Source organism: Ruditapes philippinarum, unplaced genomic scaffold, assembly GCF_026571515.1.
Source record: "Ruditapes philippinarum isolate M1 unplaced genomic scaffold, ASM2657151v2 ctg4833_1_1_1_1, whole genome shotgun sequence".
NCBI classification, from domain to species: domain Eukaryota; kingdom Metazoa; phylum Mollusca; class Bivalvia; order Venerida; family Veneridae; genus Ruditapes; species Ruditapes philippinarum.
The window spans coordinates 30,048-49,553 of NW_026863127.1; the positions used below are offsets into that span (position 1 = coordinate 30,048).

General features: G+C 32.0%; 2 protein-coding genes across 2 annotated transcripts; both read right to left on the reverse strand.

Moving 5' to 3' along the window:
* Positions 1–5,822: 5,822 nt before the first annotated feature.
* Positions 5,823–9,239, reverse strand: LOC132721212 (von Willebrand factor D and EGF domain-containing protein-like). The gene is made up of 6 exons (XM_060705475.1): positions 9,227–9,239; positions 8,884–9,071; positions 7,947–8,213; positions 7,398–7,506; positions 7,036–7,162; positions 5,823–6,351 (listed from the first exon to the last, which is right to left on the reverse strand). Exons 1-6 carry the CDS (start codon positions 9,237–9,239, stop codon positions 6,258–6,260), a joined length of 798 nt encoding a protein of 265 aa, XP_060561458.1. The 3' UTR covers positions 5,823–6,257.
* Positions 8,884–18,483, reverse strand: LOC132721214 (von Willebrand factor D and EGF domain-containing protein-like). The gene is made up of 10 exons (XM_060705480.1): positions 18,292–18,483; positions 17,831–17,998; positions 17,463–17,545; positions 15,842–15,905; positions 15,083–15,265; positions 13,847–14,052; positions 13,129–13,468; positions 11,341–11,499; positions 9,287–9,461; positions 8,884–9,071 (listed from the first exon to the last, which is right to left on the reverse strand). Exons 1-9 carry the CDS (start codon positions 18,343–18,345, stop codon positions 9,402–9,404), a joined length of 1,317 nt encoding a protein of 438 aa, XP_060561463.1. The 5' UTR covers positions 18,346–18,483; the 3' UTR covers positions 8,884–9,071; positions 9,287–9,401.
* Between the last annotated feature and the right edge of the window lie 1,023 nt (positions 18,484–19,506).

The following is a 19,506-nucleotide window of genomic DNA, read 5'->3' on the forward strand; positions in this document are numbered from 1 at the left end:
GTGTATATTTATTGTTATGAGTGTAATTTTCTGTTACAGAGTGTAAAAAAAAGTTTAGATTCTGTTCTGTAATTTTAACTTGTTCACAATGTTTTTTTATGAATATTAGTTTAAAGCATGAAGTTTTTGATTAAGTCATATAAGATCAAAATGTGATGCTATATTGTGAAAAAGTGCTATCTTATTATGTTATCTTACATAAATTATATATTTATTTCAGTATGTTTACCTCTTTAAATAGTTTATTTCTTAAAGCTGCATGCCTCCAGATGAGCCAAAATATTTCAAGAAAATTAAACTTGAGAAAAATGTACTAAAGATTTTAAATTTTAAGAAAAGATTCAAGATTCAAGTAATAATTTACATGTTGTGTGCCACTAAGGACTGATTTTGCAGTATTTATCACCAGATTTCTACTGTGTAACTAATTCAGTAATTCAGAAAGGGCTGTTTTGCTTATTTTGGCCCCTTTTTGGTAAATTACATTGCTTGTAATTGCTGTTTGCACTCTTTGTTCAATTCACAATTGTTTGTCTAAATATACATTTTAAGAATTTTCTTGAAAAAACAGCAATAATCTGGAGGCCTGCTGCTTAAAGATGAGCCACATTTTTATTGGCTACTGCAATATTTATTTGTTTCCAGGTTATGTCATAAAGATTTACCACATCTAAGATATTATGGCAGTTTTATTTTCAAGCATCACAAGAATTATAATGATTTGTAACTATTGAAAAAATACTGCACTCCCATTGGTTCGTTTCATTTCAAAAGCAGCCAATCAAATGATTTTGTCATATGATCGGTTCCAGGTCTCAACCATTATTTATCCAGTTGAAATTCTCATTTTTTCCCCCTCAAACTTTTTGTCTGTTTGCTTGAGCTGTTAGATATATAAACAAAATTACAATAAAAATGATGTTCATACAAATTGTTTTTTCATGCCATTAATATTTCACAGTTCAGAAGTTTTAACATCAACAGAAGTCATATTAATTATCATTCCAACTACATTATTTAAATGACATAGTTTACATTGCAGGAATGTTGTTTTTTCTTTATATACATAACTTTCCAGCATTCCAGTTCTAGTGAGTGTATAGTTGAATTGTATACAGATTTACTTCATTCAGGAAATGTACTTTTTTGGCAAAGAAAATTGTGCTTATTTGTGTGCTATTGACAAGGGCATCCTAATTTTATATGCCTGATTTTATTTTCCCTGTGGCAGTTGTATGTTTATACTTAAGTATTGTTTATTTTGAATTCAACTTACTTAAGCATTTTTTATTTTGAATTCAACTTTGTAAGGGGACTGAAATTGTTAAATTGGTATATTGTTATCTAGGGGAGGTCAGTCTCTTTGAAATGGTTGTATTGGCATGACAGTAGTTACTTCCCTTGTTTAACTTAAGATTTATATTGGCAATTTGTAAAAAAAAAATGTCACAGCATAATACATGATAGGAATAAAAAAAAATGCATTTATAATTTCAATATAGCATTTTATTTTTTTTGTTCGATTTTTTAGTACTTTAGTATATTTACTATTTTATATAGGTACATAATAAACAGGTCATATACTCTCATTAGTGTGATGCAGGCATCTTCATCAATTCCATTTTTTAATAATCCTTTTTATGAAATTTTAACTAAATGTTGATACTTTGGTTAAGCTTGTGATTTTCCTACATGGTTTGAACGGTCCTGGATTTAACATAAATGTCATATGGACCGGGCTGTAGGTTTAAACTTTACATTGTTCAATGCTATATTTTTAAAAAATTAATAACAAAAAAAATAGTTGATGCAATTTCCAAAAGTACTGTAGAGCCATACTTTTGATCATATGATATCTGATGAAAGATATTTCAATTTATTCAAACTTTCAAAGTTTTTTGAAGATTTTGACATTGAAGATTTTGACATTGACTTTGATTATTTTGACATTCAACAATGATCATATCTGATAAAAGATCTTATATTTCTTTTTATCCAACTTTTACTTAAAGTTTTTGACATTGATTTTGACATTGAAGATTTTCGATATTTTTTTTGACATTTAACAATGATTAATGGCTGATTTTCAAGGTTGTGTTTTTATTTGTTTGAAAATGACATGTTAATATATTACGGCAGGTCTTAATTTAAGGTTGGAGACAGGCATATTTTACATAATGCCAGTTTCTTTTTATTGACACTTTCATTAAGAATTCTGTAAAATTATTACATAAAATGTTTTTCAAATGAATCTTGTAAGCTAAGGGAACATTTTTTTGTGTCATGTACAATCTTTAAGAGAGATAAAAATTGTGTGTATTTTATTTTCAAGTTTTATAGACAATATTTTATTGATTACTTATTATAGCCATTGCCTCAATATTGATTTTATATTGTTGTTTTTGTCTCTCATTATGAATTATACTGTTTGCAGAAATTATATGCAAATATTGTGTAAAAATAAAGAAAATCTGATCCATTGATGATGTGTTGTTTTGACCATTGAAGTGATATATTACCCATACATAATGTTAAACACTAGACCAACAAAAAGAGACCTTTATGGTGTATACCCGTGTCGTTTTTGCGATGGTATTGCATATTTTGAAGTGACATCATTAACGTTATACAAAGTAGTGTATAGTATAGTGTAAAGACGCGGAAAATGTTTGCATTACACTACAGGGGCGTCAATGAAAAATGATTCTTTTGCACTTTTAAACAGTTTTTATTTTGGGTATGTGATCAATAGAAAATAATATTTGTGTAGGTTCATAACTGAATTTATTGAACCAGTTGAATTAACTAATTCATGTACATGTATTTTGCTCGCATGCGGCTCGCATAAGTATATATGTTTCCAATAAAAGCAAAATGGAACACATTGGAAGTGGTGTTTAGGTTATATTATGATATATTGAGACCATTCCAGGAAGAATGTATAGTAAAAATCTTCAGTTCGTTTTTAGCTCGACTATACAAAGTATATGGAGAGCTGTCCTACTCGCCCTGGCGTCGGCGTCCGCATCCAGATTTCAGATTAAAGTTTTGGTGCAGTAAAATATTTTTCACTATAACTTTTTAATTTCTTAAGGTATCATCTTCAAATATATGTTCCTTATCATCAACCACATCTTATGTGACAAGGTTCATAACTGTAGCACCAATATTTTCAGATTTATCCCCCCTTGAACTTAGAATTTTCCTTAAAAAATATTATTTTTTACTGTTACTTCTTTATTTCTTAATGGAACAACTTAATACTTCAAATATATGTTCCTTATCATGAACCACATCTTATGTGACAAGGTTCATAACTCTAGCACCAATATTTTCAGATTTATCTCCACTTGAGTTGAACTTAGAATTTTCCTTAAAAAATATTATTTTTTACTGTTACTTCTTTATTTCTTAAGGGAACAACTTAATACTTATAGATATAAAAATATATGTTCCTTATCATCAACCACATCTTATGTGACAAGGTTCATAACTCTGGTACCAATATTGTAAGAATTATCTTCCTGTTAACTTAGATTTTTTTTACTTAAAAATGTTATTTTTCACTATTATAAACTTCTTTTAGTTTTAAATGTATCTACCTCAAACTTCAAATACATATTCTTTATCATCAGCCAGATCTTATGTGACAAGGTTCATTACTCTTGAAGCAATATTTTCTGATTTATCTCCCTTTGAACTTAGGATTTTCTTTAAGAAATATTATAACTTCTTTACTTTTTAAGGTATCTACTTCAAACGTCAAATATACATTTCTTATCATTACACACATGTTGTGTGACAAGGTCCATAACTCTAGTGTCACTATTTCCAGAATTTTTCCCCCTTGAACTTTGAATTTTTGTTAACAACAATAACTTCTTGTCAAAAGAAGAACTATATTTATATCATAATTGATTTTTCTTTCATAGTTTTGTCTTGCTTACTGCGTCCAGTATTTAATTAGTCGAGCTTCGCTGTCTCCTTTGACAGCTCTTTTTTCTGTCAACATTATAAAAAATATATCAATAGATAAACACAAAAATAAGCATGTTTATATTATTAAAATATATTTATTTCAACGATAGCATATAATTTAACAAAACATAGAATAATAAAAAACAAGCGAAAATATCACATTAAGCTTTCATTAAATAACATAAATGTTATTTTGGTCATACAATGTAACATTTGTATTTGAGAAAACGACGTCAAGTTTAACCATCATTTACCTACTGAAACCTTTGATTAGCATCAAAACAGAATCATGGTGGCGGCGTGTCCGAGTGGTTAACACTTCGGACTAGATATCTAAGGATTGCTGACCGCGTTGGTTCAAACCCTATCACGGGCATTCGGGCAAGTCGTTGTTTCCTTGGGCAAGAAACTTTACACTCATTGCTTAGTACTGGTTGGTTCCAGGAACGGATTCGAGAGTGTTTCAATAAGCTTAAAGCTGCCAACACAATCAAACTATATAAGTAAATAAATTCGTATAATGTAACAGAATCAGGCCAGCCTGCAGCCCTGAACATCTGTGTAGTCTGACTAAAATGAGTGCCTGAGATTCAAACATTAAATAAATTCATAAACTAATAAATCCATGGTGACTTAAAAGCCCATTATGCCTCAGAAATGCTTTAAATTTTATTCTCAAAAGCCTTTCAATTTTGGCGTACTTTATTGTATCCAAAATGTTACTCATTGGCCAATTACCAGAACCGTCTTTTTTCATCTGTTGATTTTTTAGCAATAAGAATTAGTATTTTGTATGGAAGTCAAAATTCCACTTATTTTATGACAAATAAATTCACCTTCAGCAATATTTTTTATACATTATACAGCCTTATTTAAACGTTATAAAATACAAAATGTACTTCTTTGTTTACATTTTGCTACGTTTGTGACGAATTATTTCACATTTATCGCTCCTTTCACCAGGTAACAAACATCTAACATTCTCTAAAATCATTACTTTAACATCGTAAAAAAATTATGTTTGATCCTTCTAATGAAGTAAAAATTTGTTTGTTTCTGAGGCATAATGTGCCTTTAACAATTTTCATATCTTTTAACACTGCAAAACAACAAAATTACCGAATTGCACACAATATTGCAATCTAGACTATTGTAAAACCTATCAAATGAATATACTGTCAGTACAAGGGTAGATTTTGCATCTTTTTGCAAAATTAGGAATATGAATGGTTTGATTGTCTCAGAGTTGCTATGAAAACTTTTTTTTCACAGAAAACTAGTTTAATGTAAATACATGTACTGTTCATATGATCATCTTGTTTAATGTAATGGACCTTTACAAATTAGGCATTGAATTTTCAGAAGCTTATTATCTTGTAAATTCACTAGTGTAAAATTGTCCTGTTTCCATAGCAACACTGTAACTGTTTTTTTAAACTAAATAGTTTTGCATTTTTATGATTACAGGGCTAAAATGCCCTGTTAGTGAACCTTGCCTTTCAAAAATGAAAAAAAAACCCCCCCCCCCAAAAAAAAAACAACAAAACAAAAACCAAAAAAAAAAAAAAAAAAACATAAAAATAAAAAAGTAAAATAAAAACCAAACCAAACCAAAAAAACCAAAAAAAAAACAACAACAACAAAACACGATTTTATAAAAGAAGGTACAAATGTTATCACCTTTGATAGAAGACATTCTCTGAGTATACAATGTAAATAATAAAGAATTTCAAGTTTGATAATCTAAGATGAGTCCATATGTTATCTCACTGAAAAAATAAAGACTAAACTATACTGGCATATTGGATAACACCAGATAGTGTGTTATACACTTTAATTTTGAACAGTTAAAGATCTTGTATGTTGTAATGAAGGATGTAACAGTACCTTAGTGAAGTTTTATATATGTATATAGTTATTCTTCTAAAACAATGTCCAAACATCCAAGAATATGTTAAATATGTACTGCAAATGTTACACGCATTATTATACGCATTATAAATAATCTTTGAAAGTAATCTTTATGCATTCATTTCTTATTGAAAAAAATTGGCTTAATCTTTATCAAAAATAAATTTCTAATTACCTCCCGTTATTTAAATGAAATGTAAATTCGGTAATATCTTTACAAATGATGCTTTTTTGAACTTACAATATTGATAAATCTTCATTTGAGCATCATATTTATGATATAAAAACCATAAAAAAGAGTTACAGGATCTACATGTTACATGCTGTTTCAACCGTAAAATCTCTTTGCAGAAAAGTCAGAATGAATATTATTCAAGCTGTGTTCGATCAAATAATGGCCTGCTTGACGACGGCCTTGACATTGCCGCTGCGTCTGAAAACTCCTGGAAAGGGCGCACAGTTCTGAAAAAAAAGATCACAAGAAACTCAGTTCAACAAATAAGAATAGATTATTGGTAAAAAATATAAAATATAACCCCCACCTGGTATTCATTGTTTGAATGTATAACTATTTCATGAAAGAGGGCTATCCAAATTGAATATACAATGTAATATAATATCTATGTTGTCTTAAACTTACATGAGGTTGAATAAATCTTTTAAGCATTTGTTTAAATATTTTTACGAGACAATGGCGGAACAAAACAATATCATAGATTTCCCGCCGGTCTGATGCTAGAAACATTGGTATCACCGCACTATGAACGCTGCTGTTTTAAAATTGTAACATTCAGATTATGTCAAACTTTGACATAATAGCAACTGTATTATGCTTTTCTCGCTAAAATTACCACTGAAACATAGTCTTCCAAATATCATTCACATTTTCAATACAAATACATTGTATTCCTTATTATTCCACACACATTAGCAATTACAGGTTCTTCATTACATGCACTCCAATCAAGTATTAGCTGGTTTTCAGTTGTCTAATTGAAAGCCATTGCCAAGTGTCCTTAAAATCCACCCAGTTTTAAAGTTTATACACCATTCCATGAAAAGCGGCGTATGGTCCCCAAGTAAAGGAATATCAATGGCTAGTTTCTTATGACAACTATACAAAGTAAGGGATGATGTCAATTGTACCTGTCCGGCTTCTTCATGTGTTTGAAATAAACAGCTACCGCTACTGCAACAACCCCAACAACAATTCCAATTATTATACCAACGATAAAAGTAGAACTTTGACTTTCATCTTTGTCTTTAATACAACCTGCATTGTCAAAAATGTATTGGTTTCTGGTAATGTTTTATATAACTTGACAGTAAAGAACTATAAAGTTTAATTATTTAATATAGAAATTAATTTAATGATACTAATAATAGATCTAACAACAACAACACTAATACGCAAAAACAGTAAACATTTAACAAATGATAAGCATATTAAACAGAATGCTATTTTTAACAAATAAAAAGAAAGCGAATGGTGTGGAAAAAAACACAACCTTCTGTCCAGTTGTATTGTGTTATATCTGGCATACAGCGGAAACAATAATTGCTAAAGTCAACAGCTTGTGCTTCGTAACATGTTCCCTCAATTATACAAGTATTTTCCTGCAAACATATTAAACTGGTAAAAGAGAATCTTCACAGAAATTCAAATTTTGAAATATAATGAATTTATCAGGCATAAGGCTTTATACAATGTACTCGGCGGACATTGTCAAGATAATGACATACTGAAGAAACAACATACATAAATATTGCCCTTCACACATGTAGCTCAATCTCATTAAAATCAGATCATCGTTTTCGCTCCGTTTTTCTTCACTTCGAAGGGTAGTGGAGCGACAGTTAGGATATGAGTTTAATGAGATTTGCATATTTAGCAGCGTGGAATGGATCAGAATAGTTTAAGTTCTTAGTAACATACATTGATTAAAATGTATTGATAAATATGATTTCAATAGTTTAATAGTTCAGTTATTAAAACATTGAAAACATAGAATCTTCCAAATTATTGATAATAGACTTGAATAAAGAATGTATTTTACTTTAAGATAAAAACTTGCATTTCCGCCATCGTCTGTGACCACCTCTACACATAAGGAATCAAAGACGTACAGAGTTGCAATAGGTCCGTAAGTTTGTCCATCATTACTGATAGAGATTTCATGCTTGTAATGTAACACGTCGGTTTCAGAGTCAGTGGAACGTTTTCTTCTGTCATCTTCAAAGCAACATTCGCCATTATACATATTCCGGTACCAGCCGGGTACTAATTCTGTTCCTACCACACGTGACTCCCCGCTTACTGTTTTCTGCATAATAAAAATGTTCCCTAATATTTAGTATGTAAAAGCTCTCCGTTTACTGGTTCAGTACAAAGTCACCCCATAGGTGTTCGGCGCAATGATTGCTCACTACACGCCTTACCACTCTACAAACCTCCTACCTCTTCCAAACAAAGTTTTAACTGCACTGCGGTCCCCCCAAAATCCATAACAAAACACTCAAACAAACAAAAATAAAACCCGCACAAACACGCACACGCGCGTAAACACACACAATCTCTTCCCCCACACACGCAGGCGCACACGCACACACTCGCACGCAAACACACGCGCACACACACGCGCAAACACACACGCGCACTGGTATAGTTTGTTTTATTTTGTGCCCATACCACATGTTTCTGGCACTTTGGCAAGAAGAAATTGTAAATACAACCCAGAGGCAAAAGGAAAAATTGTAAGACTTTTGCCTGAAAATGAAAAAAACCAAAACAAAAAAACCTTTATTTACAGAAGACTAAGAAACATTAGGGGAAAATCTAGTTCTCTCGTTTTCGGACCAAATTTCTTTTTAAAATTACCTTACTCTTATGACTAAATTACTTGTAAGTTTTTGTGTACAACATACAATGTGGATGAGTACATAAAAATAGTTAACTGACATTAACTTTAGTACAAAAATGTAATAAATACACACCTGTATCATAACTCTTTTGCAGAAGAAGAATTCGTGTAAAGCCTCCAACTGAACAGCGGAACAGCTACAGTCTCTGCCATAGCTCTGATCACAGAACCCTCCTCCCTCAATATCCTCAATTACTGGCCCTTCTGATTTAATATTACTACAGGTTGGTCCGAAGAAATCAATGCTGCACGAACATGTTCCTAAAATCACATAAAATAATTGTATTTTTAAAATATATTTTACAATTACCCGGCCTGGTTCTATGGCGATTTTTTAAACTAATTTTTACTACTTTAAGAATTAAATTTTACTAATTTAAGAATGACAGCTGTTACTAACACCTTATCATGTTAACTCTTGTTTAACATTTTTAATTTTTTAAAACTGTTAGTATTTAAATACAATTTTGCCCTACCATTTTCTAAGCAGACGCCATTTCCATTACAATCGTAAGGGCATGTTTTTGTTTTGAATTATTTCAGTTCGTCAGTGTGAGAAATCGTGTAATTAGCATCCCTTTTGTATCTTGTTTAAATGGCGGATAGAGCTGCTTGTTTGTGAGTCTCCATCCATCCACGATCTTGTCCTATCTGGATAGACAACATTGTTCATGGATTATCTTAACCTAAAAATCAACCGCGTCTTCTCCGAATAATAGCCGATGTGTTCCTTCAAAAACACTCGTCAAACATGATATTTTTCATCATTAAAAATTGAGATTTAGGTGCTAAATTAAATCTTAATGTTTAACCTTGCCTTACATCTTGTATTATGTGTCAAAAACTAATTCATAAGCCATTTTTCATCGCCTTTTGCTTAAAATCTGGTAGTTTGTGTAAAATTTCCGCCGAATTATTTGCCAATTCGCACGTATTAACCTGTTTAATTCCAGTCTTTATCCTGCCATACATAATTACCTAATTATAATGCAAAATTGCAAACATATAACCAATATATAGATAAATACAGAATCCCTAAAGAAAGCCCAACACGGCAAAATTGAAAATGTTGCAGGCTCGGTTTGATTGAGCCTGTTCATGGACGGTACTGGAAAGTGCAAGTTACCGTCCACGCCCCCTAGCACCGGCTTAAGCAGAATTCAACATTTAAACATGAAATGGTGAAATTTTGAATTTAGAAACATCCGCAGATGTGTTCATACGGCGGTTATCATGGAACCTTCAACATGACACTTCCGTGCCATTCCATGAAAAGCGGCGTATGGTCCCCAAGTAATAGAAAGCGTGTGCCCTAAACGAGAAAACAATGGGCGGAACTAAATAAAATGGAATTTTGAAAGGGGATCAGAGGTTATGAAGCCTGCGTATCACAGATAAGACGTCAAAAGACAAATTTAAAAAGCAGGCAACATATCCTAAGGGTGATTCAACATTATTCTAGTAGGAATATTGGAACCACCCAATTAGACATGCCGAAAAGTTGAAACTAAAAATACCACAAGCACAACAATAATGTCGTGCTGAACAATCTTGAAGGATCGAAAATATAACATCATTGATTAAATGTACGGGGAGACTTTTTACAGCCGCCACACGGCACAAATAACACGGATGTGATCATAATATAGATAAATACAGAATCCCTAAAGAAAGCCCAACACGGCAAAATTGAAAATGTTGCAGGCTCGGTTTGATTGAGCCTGTTCATGGACGGTACTGGAAAGTGCAAGTTACCGTCCACGCCCCCTAGCACCGGCTTAAGCAGAATTCAACATTTAAACATGAAATGGTGAAATTTTGAATTTAGAAACATCCGCAGATGTGTTCATACGGCGGTTATCATGGAACCTTCAACATGACACTTCCGTGCCATTCCATGAAAAGCGGCGTATGGTCCCCAAGTAATAGAAAGCGTGTGCCCTAAACGAGAAAACAATGGGCGGAACTAAATAAAATGGAATTTTGAAAGGGGATCAGAGGTTATGAAGCCTGCATATCACAGATAAGACGTCAAAAGACCAATTTAAAAAGCAGGCAACATATCCTAAGGGTGATTCAACATTATTCAAGTAGGAATATTGGAACCACCCAACTAGAAAATGCCGAAAAGTTGAAACTAAAAATACCACAAGCACAACAATAATGTCGTGCTGAACAATCTTCAAGGATCGAAATATAACATCATTGATTAAATGTACGGGGAGACTTTTTACAAGCCTAACAAATTTATATCCGACTTTTCAAATGTCCAAGAGTTCTTAAGATAACTTTAAAAATGTCCTAGAGTTCTGATGATAACTTTGTTACTGCCAGTATATACACAAGTTTTCCGACGAACTCCGTGTCAGTTATCTCACAAATAAAGAAAATGATTGAAAAAAGCTCAAAATACTATACAATCACTATACAATCACACAATTTCGATCTGGAATGAGGGGCAAGTGGTTTGGGCCTCATGGCCATGGAATATACATGTATATTACAAATTAGAAGTGTAATAATTGCTTACATTAACATCCCAGGTACATTCCTCAATGGCTTGAGATAAATTGAATGGACCTAATAATTCCGATTTCTGTTCAATAACTTCTGTGTGCAAATAGTCGGTGCACTCACTTCTAGCCATTTCTTCCGTAATAAACTCATCAACATCTCTTTTAACTTCTCTCTGAAAATTAGTGAGTTTAAATTTTTTTATTAAGTCTATAGATTTCGCCTGCATTATGTGAACCTACATACCACCGGATCTCTGTACATTTCTTTAAAGCAAATATTCTATTTTTAAGTATTAGTGCACACCTACTTCAATTGATATAGATACAACATTTTCAAATGAGCCTGGGATTCAGTAGTGATGAAAAATTGCTGTAGTGATGGTATAAATCTAAAATTTACTGATTACTACAGGTTTAATAATATTTTATTGCATATATACATGTACATCAATTCTTAAACATCAACATAATTACAAAATATACAAAACGGTTGAGCCAAATGTTTTGCAACATTATTGTGGACCATCCCCTGCATGGTTAGTTATAATTAATTTCATTGGTATATCTATTTTACGCAAAAATTAAAATTTTTATTGCTATAGACTGACTACCTATTAACTGGAGATAATAAACAGTAACTTTGTCCTTAATTTAAAATCATCAATTGCAGTTTTTCTCTCATGACAGAGGAGATAATAAAGCGGTAAGTAAATCGAAAAACTGTTTTATTTGCACGCAGTTACAGGACAAAACAAGATTCGATTTAACCAAATCGCACAATAAATAGAGAACAAATACGACCACATTAAATTTCCTATGTAAGAGTAATTGCTTTTTTTAAAATACAAAGTTCTAAATTAAATAAGGATTTTTTTCTCCATCACATTTTTGAATATAAATAAAAGGCACGTGGTTTAAAATTCCACAATTATTGGTCAGCTTTCCTTAGCGTACCTGTCCCGTTACAGTAGAAAACAAGTACTAGTATAAATGTAATGGAATTTTTTGTCGTAACGCTTCCTCTTTGAGTTCAATTTTCATAATTGTGCAGATCTAAACTTGCATTCGTAAAGGTAGCATTTCTTTCGGATCTTCTTAAGTTAGTTAGTTTAAACTTTATTTATTCAATAAATTGTACATAAGTTATACAGTGCACAGTTGACCATTTCTTTGCGTACGTAAAACCTCGCTAGTAATAATCTGTGACACTGTCACCTGTTACTTGAGAGTGATGTTGATTTTCTTTCACACTGTTAGCCACTTTCAGAGCGTTTCCAGCATCATAGGCGCAAAAAGACAAACTGTGGCATGCGCGGCCCTAAATGATGATTGTTAAACCATTAATTTATTTCAGACTTGAGATATTTTGAGGAAAAAAAAACAAACAATTGTTACGGATTTTTCCAAAGGTGCATTTTTATCCCGCTCAAAACATTTGATGAAATTCGGAAACGAGTTCAAATTTTTTGATAGTAACCCCAGTCAAATTGCGTAATGTAAATATACCAACCCAGTAAATTACCTACCTGTAGAAATCAGAATATTATAGATCTCTGTCAGTTCAGTAATCTCTCATCACCGGCGCTGGTAATACGGTGTGATCCACAGTGTTGTGTTTACTTGCTTGTAAGCTAGAGGTCTCGGGTTAGAATCCCAGGAAGTGTGGACATTTTTCAAAATTTGTTTCTTCATTTTATTAAAAAAATGAAGAAAATGCTTTAAAAAGCGTTGAAATGTAAATTTGACAACGACTTATATTGATCATTTACCTGTATTATACAATACGACAAAATATTCCATACCTTTGCAATAAACTTATCAGGAAGGTTTGCCCTTGCAGCTAGACGTCTCATTTCAATTTCAGGATCTTGTTTTAGTATCAATTTTTCATCCCGCTTTGCTCTTAATGGGATATAACACCGTTTATTGAAATACTCGCATAGTTCACTCGTTTTACTGTTACTTACAGTACAGTTCACGTACTGCGATGGAGAACACCTTGCCTCCACTTCAGGAGCCCCGCAATCATATTCTGTATCATGACATCGACAAGTACAATAAAGAGCTTGGTTGTCTGCTGTCCATGTACTAACATTTAAATTACATGTTGGCGTCAACAAATCGACATCCGTGTTCTTAAGTCTTCACAAGAATAACAAAAATACAAATGTATTACACTTAGTTCATTGGCATAACGAAGTCAGTATATTTGTTCTCCTGCAGATTCAGAGATTGGTAAAATAGAGAGATACATTTGTAAAAATCGATACTATTCTTAAATCTCAAATGCCAACTAATTTCGACTAAAATGTATCAATGACAAAGCAGCCATATTAGAGAATACTTGTGCGTTATTTGGAATTTATCCTTCTAAATCATATGACAAAAAATCTTTTAAGTTAATTGCATAGATCCAAAATCCAATCTATTTCATCTGTTCTTCCAGATTTACCTTTGCCGTAGTTGTTTATTATTTTTTGAATTTCAACGAAAAATTAAGAACAAAAGGAGAAAACTTACGTCCATGCATCTAAAAATTTGTTTACACTAACTGTGGCCCCGTTTCTGTCGTGAAAATCATTGTTCTTGTTTTTGTCAAATGTTCCACATAATCCTTTGATTCTATCGAGGTCCTTTGGAGCCATATGTATATCAATATTCATCATATTTGCATAGTCTCCAGTCAATAAAGTTATCTTGATCAACGTCCCTATATTAGTTTGTACCTGTAAATGATATCGTTCATGCTAAAAACTTAACATAATGATAAGAAATGGACAAGCAGTCCACATCTAGATTCATACTGTCAATATCCTATCCCATTAAGAGTATTACACATTTCATATAAAGGACAAGTAAAAAAGCGTACTCAAAATATTTCATTGCCTATCGACGGAAAACTGAATATTTTTCTTTTAAATTGACTAATTGTTTTACAGAGTAGGAAACAAAATTAAAACATAAGTCTGCATTTACTGCTCTGTCTGCTCCAAAGGTTCAAATCGTCTGCCCCCAGCAATGATGGAGCAATCGTCTGCTCAGAAAATAACGACGCATTCGTCTACTTAAACAATAACGATCTATATGTCTGCTTCACCAATGACGACCGAACCATCTGCTCCAGCAAAAATGACAAAAACGCCTGCACCCATTCGAATGATTCCGCAATGACGACCAAATTATTGCCTGAACCAGCAATAACGATAGGATCTTCTGCTCTAGTGATAACTATCAAATCGTCTGCTTTAGTGATAAACAACCACTCTCTTTTGCTCCAGCAATAACGACCAAATAGTCTGCGTCAGAGATAAACAACCACTTGTTTGCTCCAATCTTAATGACGGGACATTGTTATAACTTTAATATGAATTAAGGACGGACATATCCACAAATGATAAAAGACCTAGTTTAAAAAAAAATCTACATTCTTGATGGCGCACACGCTGCAATATTAATGATATCTATCTCCTTATACTAAATATAAAGTAAAAGAGAGAAATTGTATTGTACAGTGGTTTGCTTCTCCTTTGTACAAATTATGTAGGGATTTCACAACAGATATCAGGTCAGTAATATTTGTACAACAAATGAGCTCATGAAATTATTTGGCGCAAAGATCGAACATTTACAATTAAATGTTTGTGATAGTCATAGTACCTATTTCTCGGGTAATGGGATTTTATCGTTATAGACGGAAATGTCGTATAAATATAACTTCAAATGGCGTAACAATTTCACACAGTAGGGAAAAGTTACCTGATAGTCAACTTCTGAATTTTTCCTAACAATCAATACTCCGCCATCTTTACAAGAGGTCATGTCGATAAAACGTAAACCACCGCAACGATTTATGAGAAAGACATCACCACCAGCTCGCACTGCCACTGCGCATGCGCAATATGCCCTATTGTCATTGCAGGGAGTCGTTTTCATTTGAACCTTAATAAAAAAAGGAGAAATAGTCAACACATTTACATAATGTCTTTCGTCACAGGCATATCGATCAATATGCAAAGATATAAAACATATTTGGAACGGCAAATTTTGGAAAATAGACCCCCACAAAAAACAACCCCCGCCCCAAGCAAACAAAAACAGTTCTGGGCAATTTCATACGACCAAGCATATGAGCTCGCTGATGGAAATAACATGTACAGCAACAACAATCAATCTCTTGTTTTGTACATACGGTTGTTGTATGAATATTCTGAACATTCGCAAGAACTTATCGATTATAGAAGTTTGAAGATGCTACACATCCGACAACGTTAAACATTTACTCTGCATTTAAGCCCAATCTTTACATAAAACATTTTGGAGTACGTAAAGAAAATTAAGTAAAAGTCAGCAATAAGTATATTAACTAAAGTCGCAAAGAACTGGCTAAAATATTGATATTAAACTAAACTGTAGAGATAAATTAGTCATGCCTTTTAAACATTAATAAAAATGAACATTTATCTAAATTTTGTAATGAATAAAATAATAACAATAATTGTAAACTTCCCCACTCACCTGTATCCCAGAGTCATGATAGTACAATATAAACGACCCATTGAAGGAGTTGTTCTCATAAGTCCTGATAAAATACATTAAGAACATTTATATTGCTGGAATGAAATGCCTCACGAAACAAAATGCATTAAATCACTGTTACGGCGGTTAAAAAAAAACTGTTTCAATGGTGATTTTTTAAATAGAGAAAATAATTGGCAGTATTTGGCATTGACGTCATTTCTAACAAGAATTGCTTAAGTGACATTTTTGAAGTTTGCTTTTGCTTATCGTTGTTCATGAAATCATTCTAATTCCATCGGACATATTGTGAATCTTTTCTATCCTAATATTTTTGCACCATTGGAATGTTTCATGCATATAAAAAAAGGTGCAATTTAGTATAAAATCAGTTTCACACAAGTTAAAAGCTGCTATTTTTCATGGAAACTTCATTTTTTACCAATCTTTAGAAAAACAATTAAACCTGAAAAAGACAAAGTATGTTTAACATCAGTTTCAACAGTTGTATCAAATGCACTTCTTCCTTTCTTAAAAGTTTACTGTATCTGCCGCTGAAGCACATTATTATGTAAAACATTTTTTTTGCGAAGTTTATAAAAAATCACAGAATTTCAGTATTTCCTTTATTTGCAGGGGAGTCAACTCCATATGGATCTCAAAATTGAGCATCGGTAAATAATATACTAGTATGTGAATTTCTCTGATCAAGATGTGAATTAGAACCCAATATTTCAAAGCGAGAGTAAGTCAGTCACAATGTAATTCTTCAACCTTTTAACATTTTTATAAGAAAATCGAAATATTATGCTATCCCTCTGACTTTCTTTTACACTTACCCATTTCCTTGTATTGGATTTCCATGAAGTCTTTATTGAAATATTCTAACCGGCGCAGATTTTTGTGCGTCAAAACATTCAATGCAAATGAAAAAAATGTCACTGAACAGACTGAAATAACAAAGTTCTTCAAAACGTTGCAGTCAAACAAACCTTTATTGAAACATTAAATGAAGAAAGAATAGACGGAAGAAATCCATAGGTGATATAGAAAAACTATCTTCAAAACTGCGGATACTTCCGTACAAACAGAACTTGGGAAACGTCATCAACAACAGGTATCATAGCTTTAGCTGGAAGTCCAATTTTGATCGTCGATCCAATATTCAATTTATATATCAATGATGGTTTGTTTAAATGTTTAGAAGCGTTCTGCGGTCAGATTTTGTGAAAACTAATTGTTTTGAGTGAAATTAAATCCCTTTTATTACATGACATTTTCTTAAAATGCACTGCATGTTTTGGACACACCAGAACCCTCGTCGGGAAGAATATCATGAAAATCCAATACAAAAATTTGAATATAGAAGAAAGTAAGAAGGATAGAATAATATTCCATTTTTCTGTTAAAAAAAACTTTGAAATTCATAAAAATGTGATACAGTTGAAACTGACCATGTGAATGATTTACGTTCTCCTTCACATATAAATTTATGTTCTAGTGCCCATCTGGGTCAGTGGAGCTGGTCCCCTGTGCTATGGCTATAGACCTAAATTAATTATAAATTTATTAAGACAATGTTTATTCAGAGAAGTACATTTATATGAGTGAAAGTATTTACCTTCCGTCACAAGTACACATATGGGGATCAACATGAGAGTAACATATATTTGACTCGAATCTCTCGTCTACAATTATATTTAACTGGAAGAAACAATAATAAAAAATCAACAATAACAAAACACATAAACAACGAAAGGAAAAAAAATGAATAAAAAATAAAAAAACAAACATCAATAACACTAGTTTATACATAAATGCTTAGAAAATAATCATTTTCTTTAACAATATGTAAATAACAGTAACATAATCTAAATATTATGAAAGGACGTTTAGGAAATATGTATTCTTGAGAGAAAAAATAATTTGATGATCGACTGTTTTTCTTTTTAACAATTAAATCAAATTAAAATATTTTCATTGATTTACCTGCATTTCAGGTAACAGGGCATCTTTCCATATTTTATGTTGATGATTTCCACTTGTTCGCAAAGTGAGTCTGTATTCAGTCGGATCGGAGTTTGAGAAAAATGGTGATGTTAAGCTCAAGCTTACGTTCTTCATTTGTTGGGATCCATCATGCTTTGGCAAAAACCCCTGTTATTAGTTATAACAAGTGTTTTCATTAGATAATGAAAGAAAAATTAAAAATGAAATTAATTTAACGAAAAGCAAATTTTTTTTTACAAAATAAAAAACATTTAGCCATAAAGAAATTACAAAATGTATTTGCAATATTTAGTGTGCCATATACGCATCGCTTGCACGCAGCCGAATCTAATTTTTAGAACAAAAAGCTTTGTATTTAGAAAAGTAAATTTTTTTCCCGATTTTGTGAAAAGTGTAAGTGCATGTGCAGTAGTGTTTAATTATATTTGTTCAGTTTGTACCGAAATTATTACTCCACATTTAGCTTGTACGTCATTAACTATGTCATAAACCATGGGTAATGATCAAACATCGGTGTCATCTATACTACACGAGTTACTTGTTTCTTCAGGATAATGCAAGTTTACTAAAATAGTGCATTTTGCGCTATCTTGAACTGGGTCGTTAACTGGAGCGTAGCAACCGTATGGAATAGTTGATTCAAGAATAACTTTTGCTGTGTCGTTTTTCTTTATATTGATTACACTAGGGTGAATCTGAAACAAAATAAAGAAAGATATATGAACATTTTAAGCATGAGTTAACCACTTTGCAAAAGTATTTTAATGGCAAGACATTCTGTAGATTAGCAAAACATGGTAAGTTGTTTTTGGTTATGCTATGTGATCATCACACAATATGACTATTATCACATAGAGATGGTATTACCTTTACCCCGGCATAGAAGTTTTTGCTAGATTTCATCTCTGTCTTGTACCCGGTCAAAGATGTTGACATTCTTATTCCACATCGGATCTAAAAGAGAAAAAGTTAATGTCTCATTACCTAAGCATTTTTTTTTATTTAAAATACGACATTTGGTTGCGTCTTGTGTTTGGTTAATGAATACAATCAATGCCGGTATCAATGCAATAAGTGTCGTTATTACATACTCGTATATAACTACTATGTAAATATATTTACATTTACCCTGATTTGGTGTGAAAACAGGTCAGGTTATTCGTCTTTAAGTTATAAATATTTTTAAGAATAAAACTGTTTCAGTAAAACGGTTTAAAACAACCCATATGTTGTATATGTTTAATTCGGACACCAACAAATATTTTCTTTACATTTCTTTTTAAACGACAAACTTTTTTTCAAACCTAAATAGCTTGATTACAGCTATAATATATTAACCTCTCATACTTACCGTAAAACCTATGGTATATCCCCGATCTGTCAATTCACTTTCGTTTAATGGCATTACCTTTGTAACTCTCTCAAATACTTTGAATAAGGTCGACTCTACAAACCTGTTTAGTATATCAATGCTATATGAGTTACAAATTAGCAGTGAAACCTTATTGTAAGAACTTGGAGTTTGAATATTTTTGACGTGTTTATTACTAACATACTCTGTAATGCTCTGTGTCTCAGTATAATCGATTGCTTGATTTTACTGAAGTATTCAGACCGAAAAAATCAATTAGATAAGATATACTGTGACAGAACTA

What these genes read in the sequence shown, in the direction of transcription:
- LOC132721214 (XM_060705480.1), bottom strand. Translation starts at nt 18,345, where the DNA reads ATGGTTTATGACATAGTTAATGACGTACAAGCTAAATGTGGAGTAATA. An exon ending in ATCATGACTCTGGGATACAG is followed by an intron (nt 15,266 to 15,841) that starts GTGAGTGGGGAA and finishes TTTTTTATTAAG; the next exon opens with GTTCAAATGAAAACGACTCC. An exon ending in CTGATAAGTTTATTGCAAAG is followed by an intron (nt 11,500 to 13,128) that starts GTATGGAATATT and finishes ACTAATTTTCAG; the next exon opens with AGAGAAGTTAAAAGAGATGT.
- LOC132721212 (XM_060705475.1), bottom strand. An exon ending in ACAATACAACTGGACAGAAG is followed by an intron (nt 7,163 to 7,397) that starts GTTGTGTTTTTT and finishes TTGACAATGCAG; the next exon opens with GTTGTATTAAAGACAAAGAT. An exon ending in CACATGAAGAAGCCGGACAG is followed by an intron (nt 6,352 to 7,035) that starts GTACAATTGACA and finishes CTTTTTTTTCAG; the next exon opens with AACTGTGCGCCCTTTCCAGG.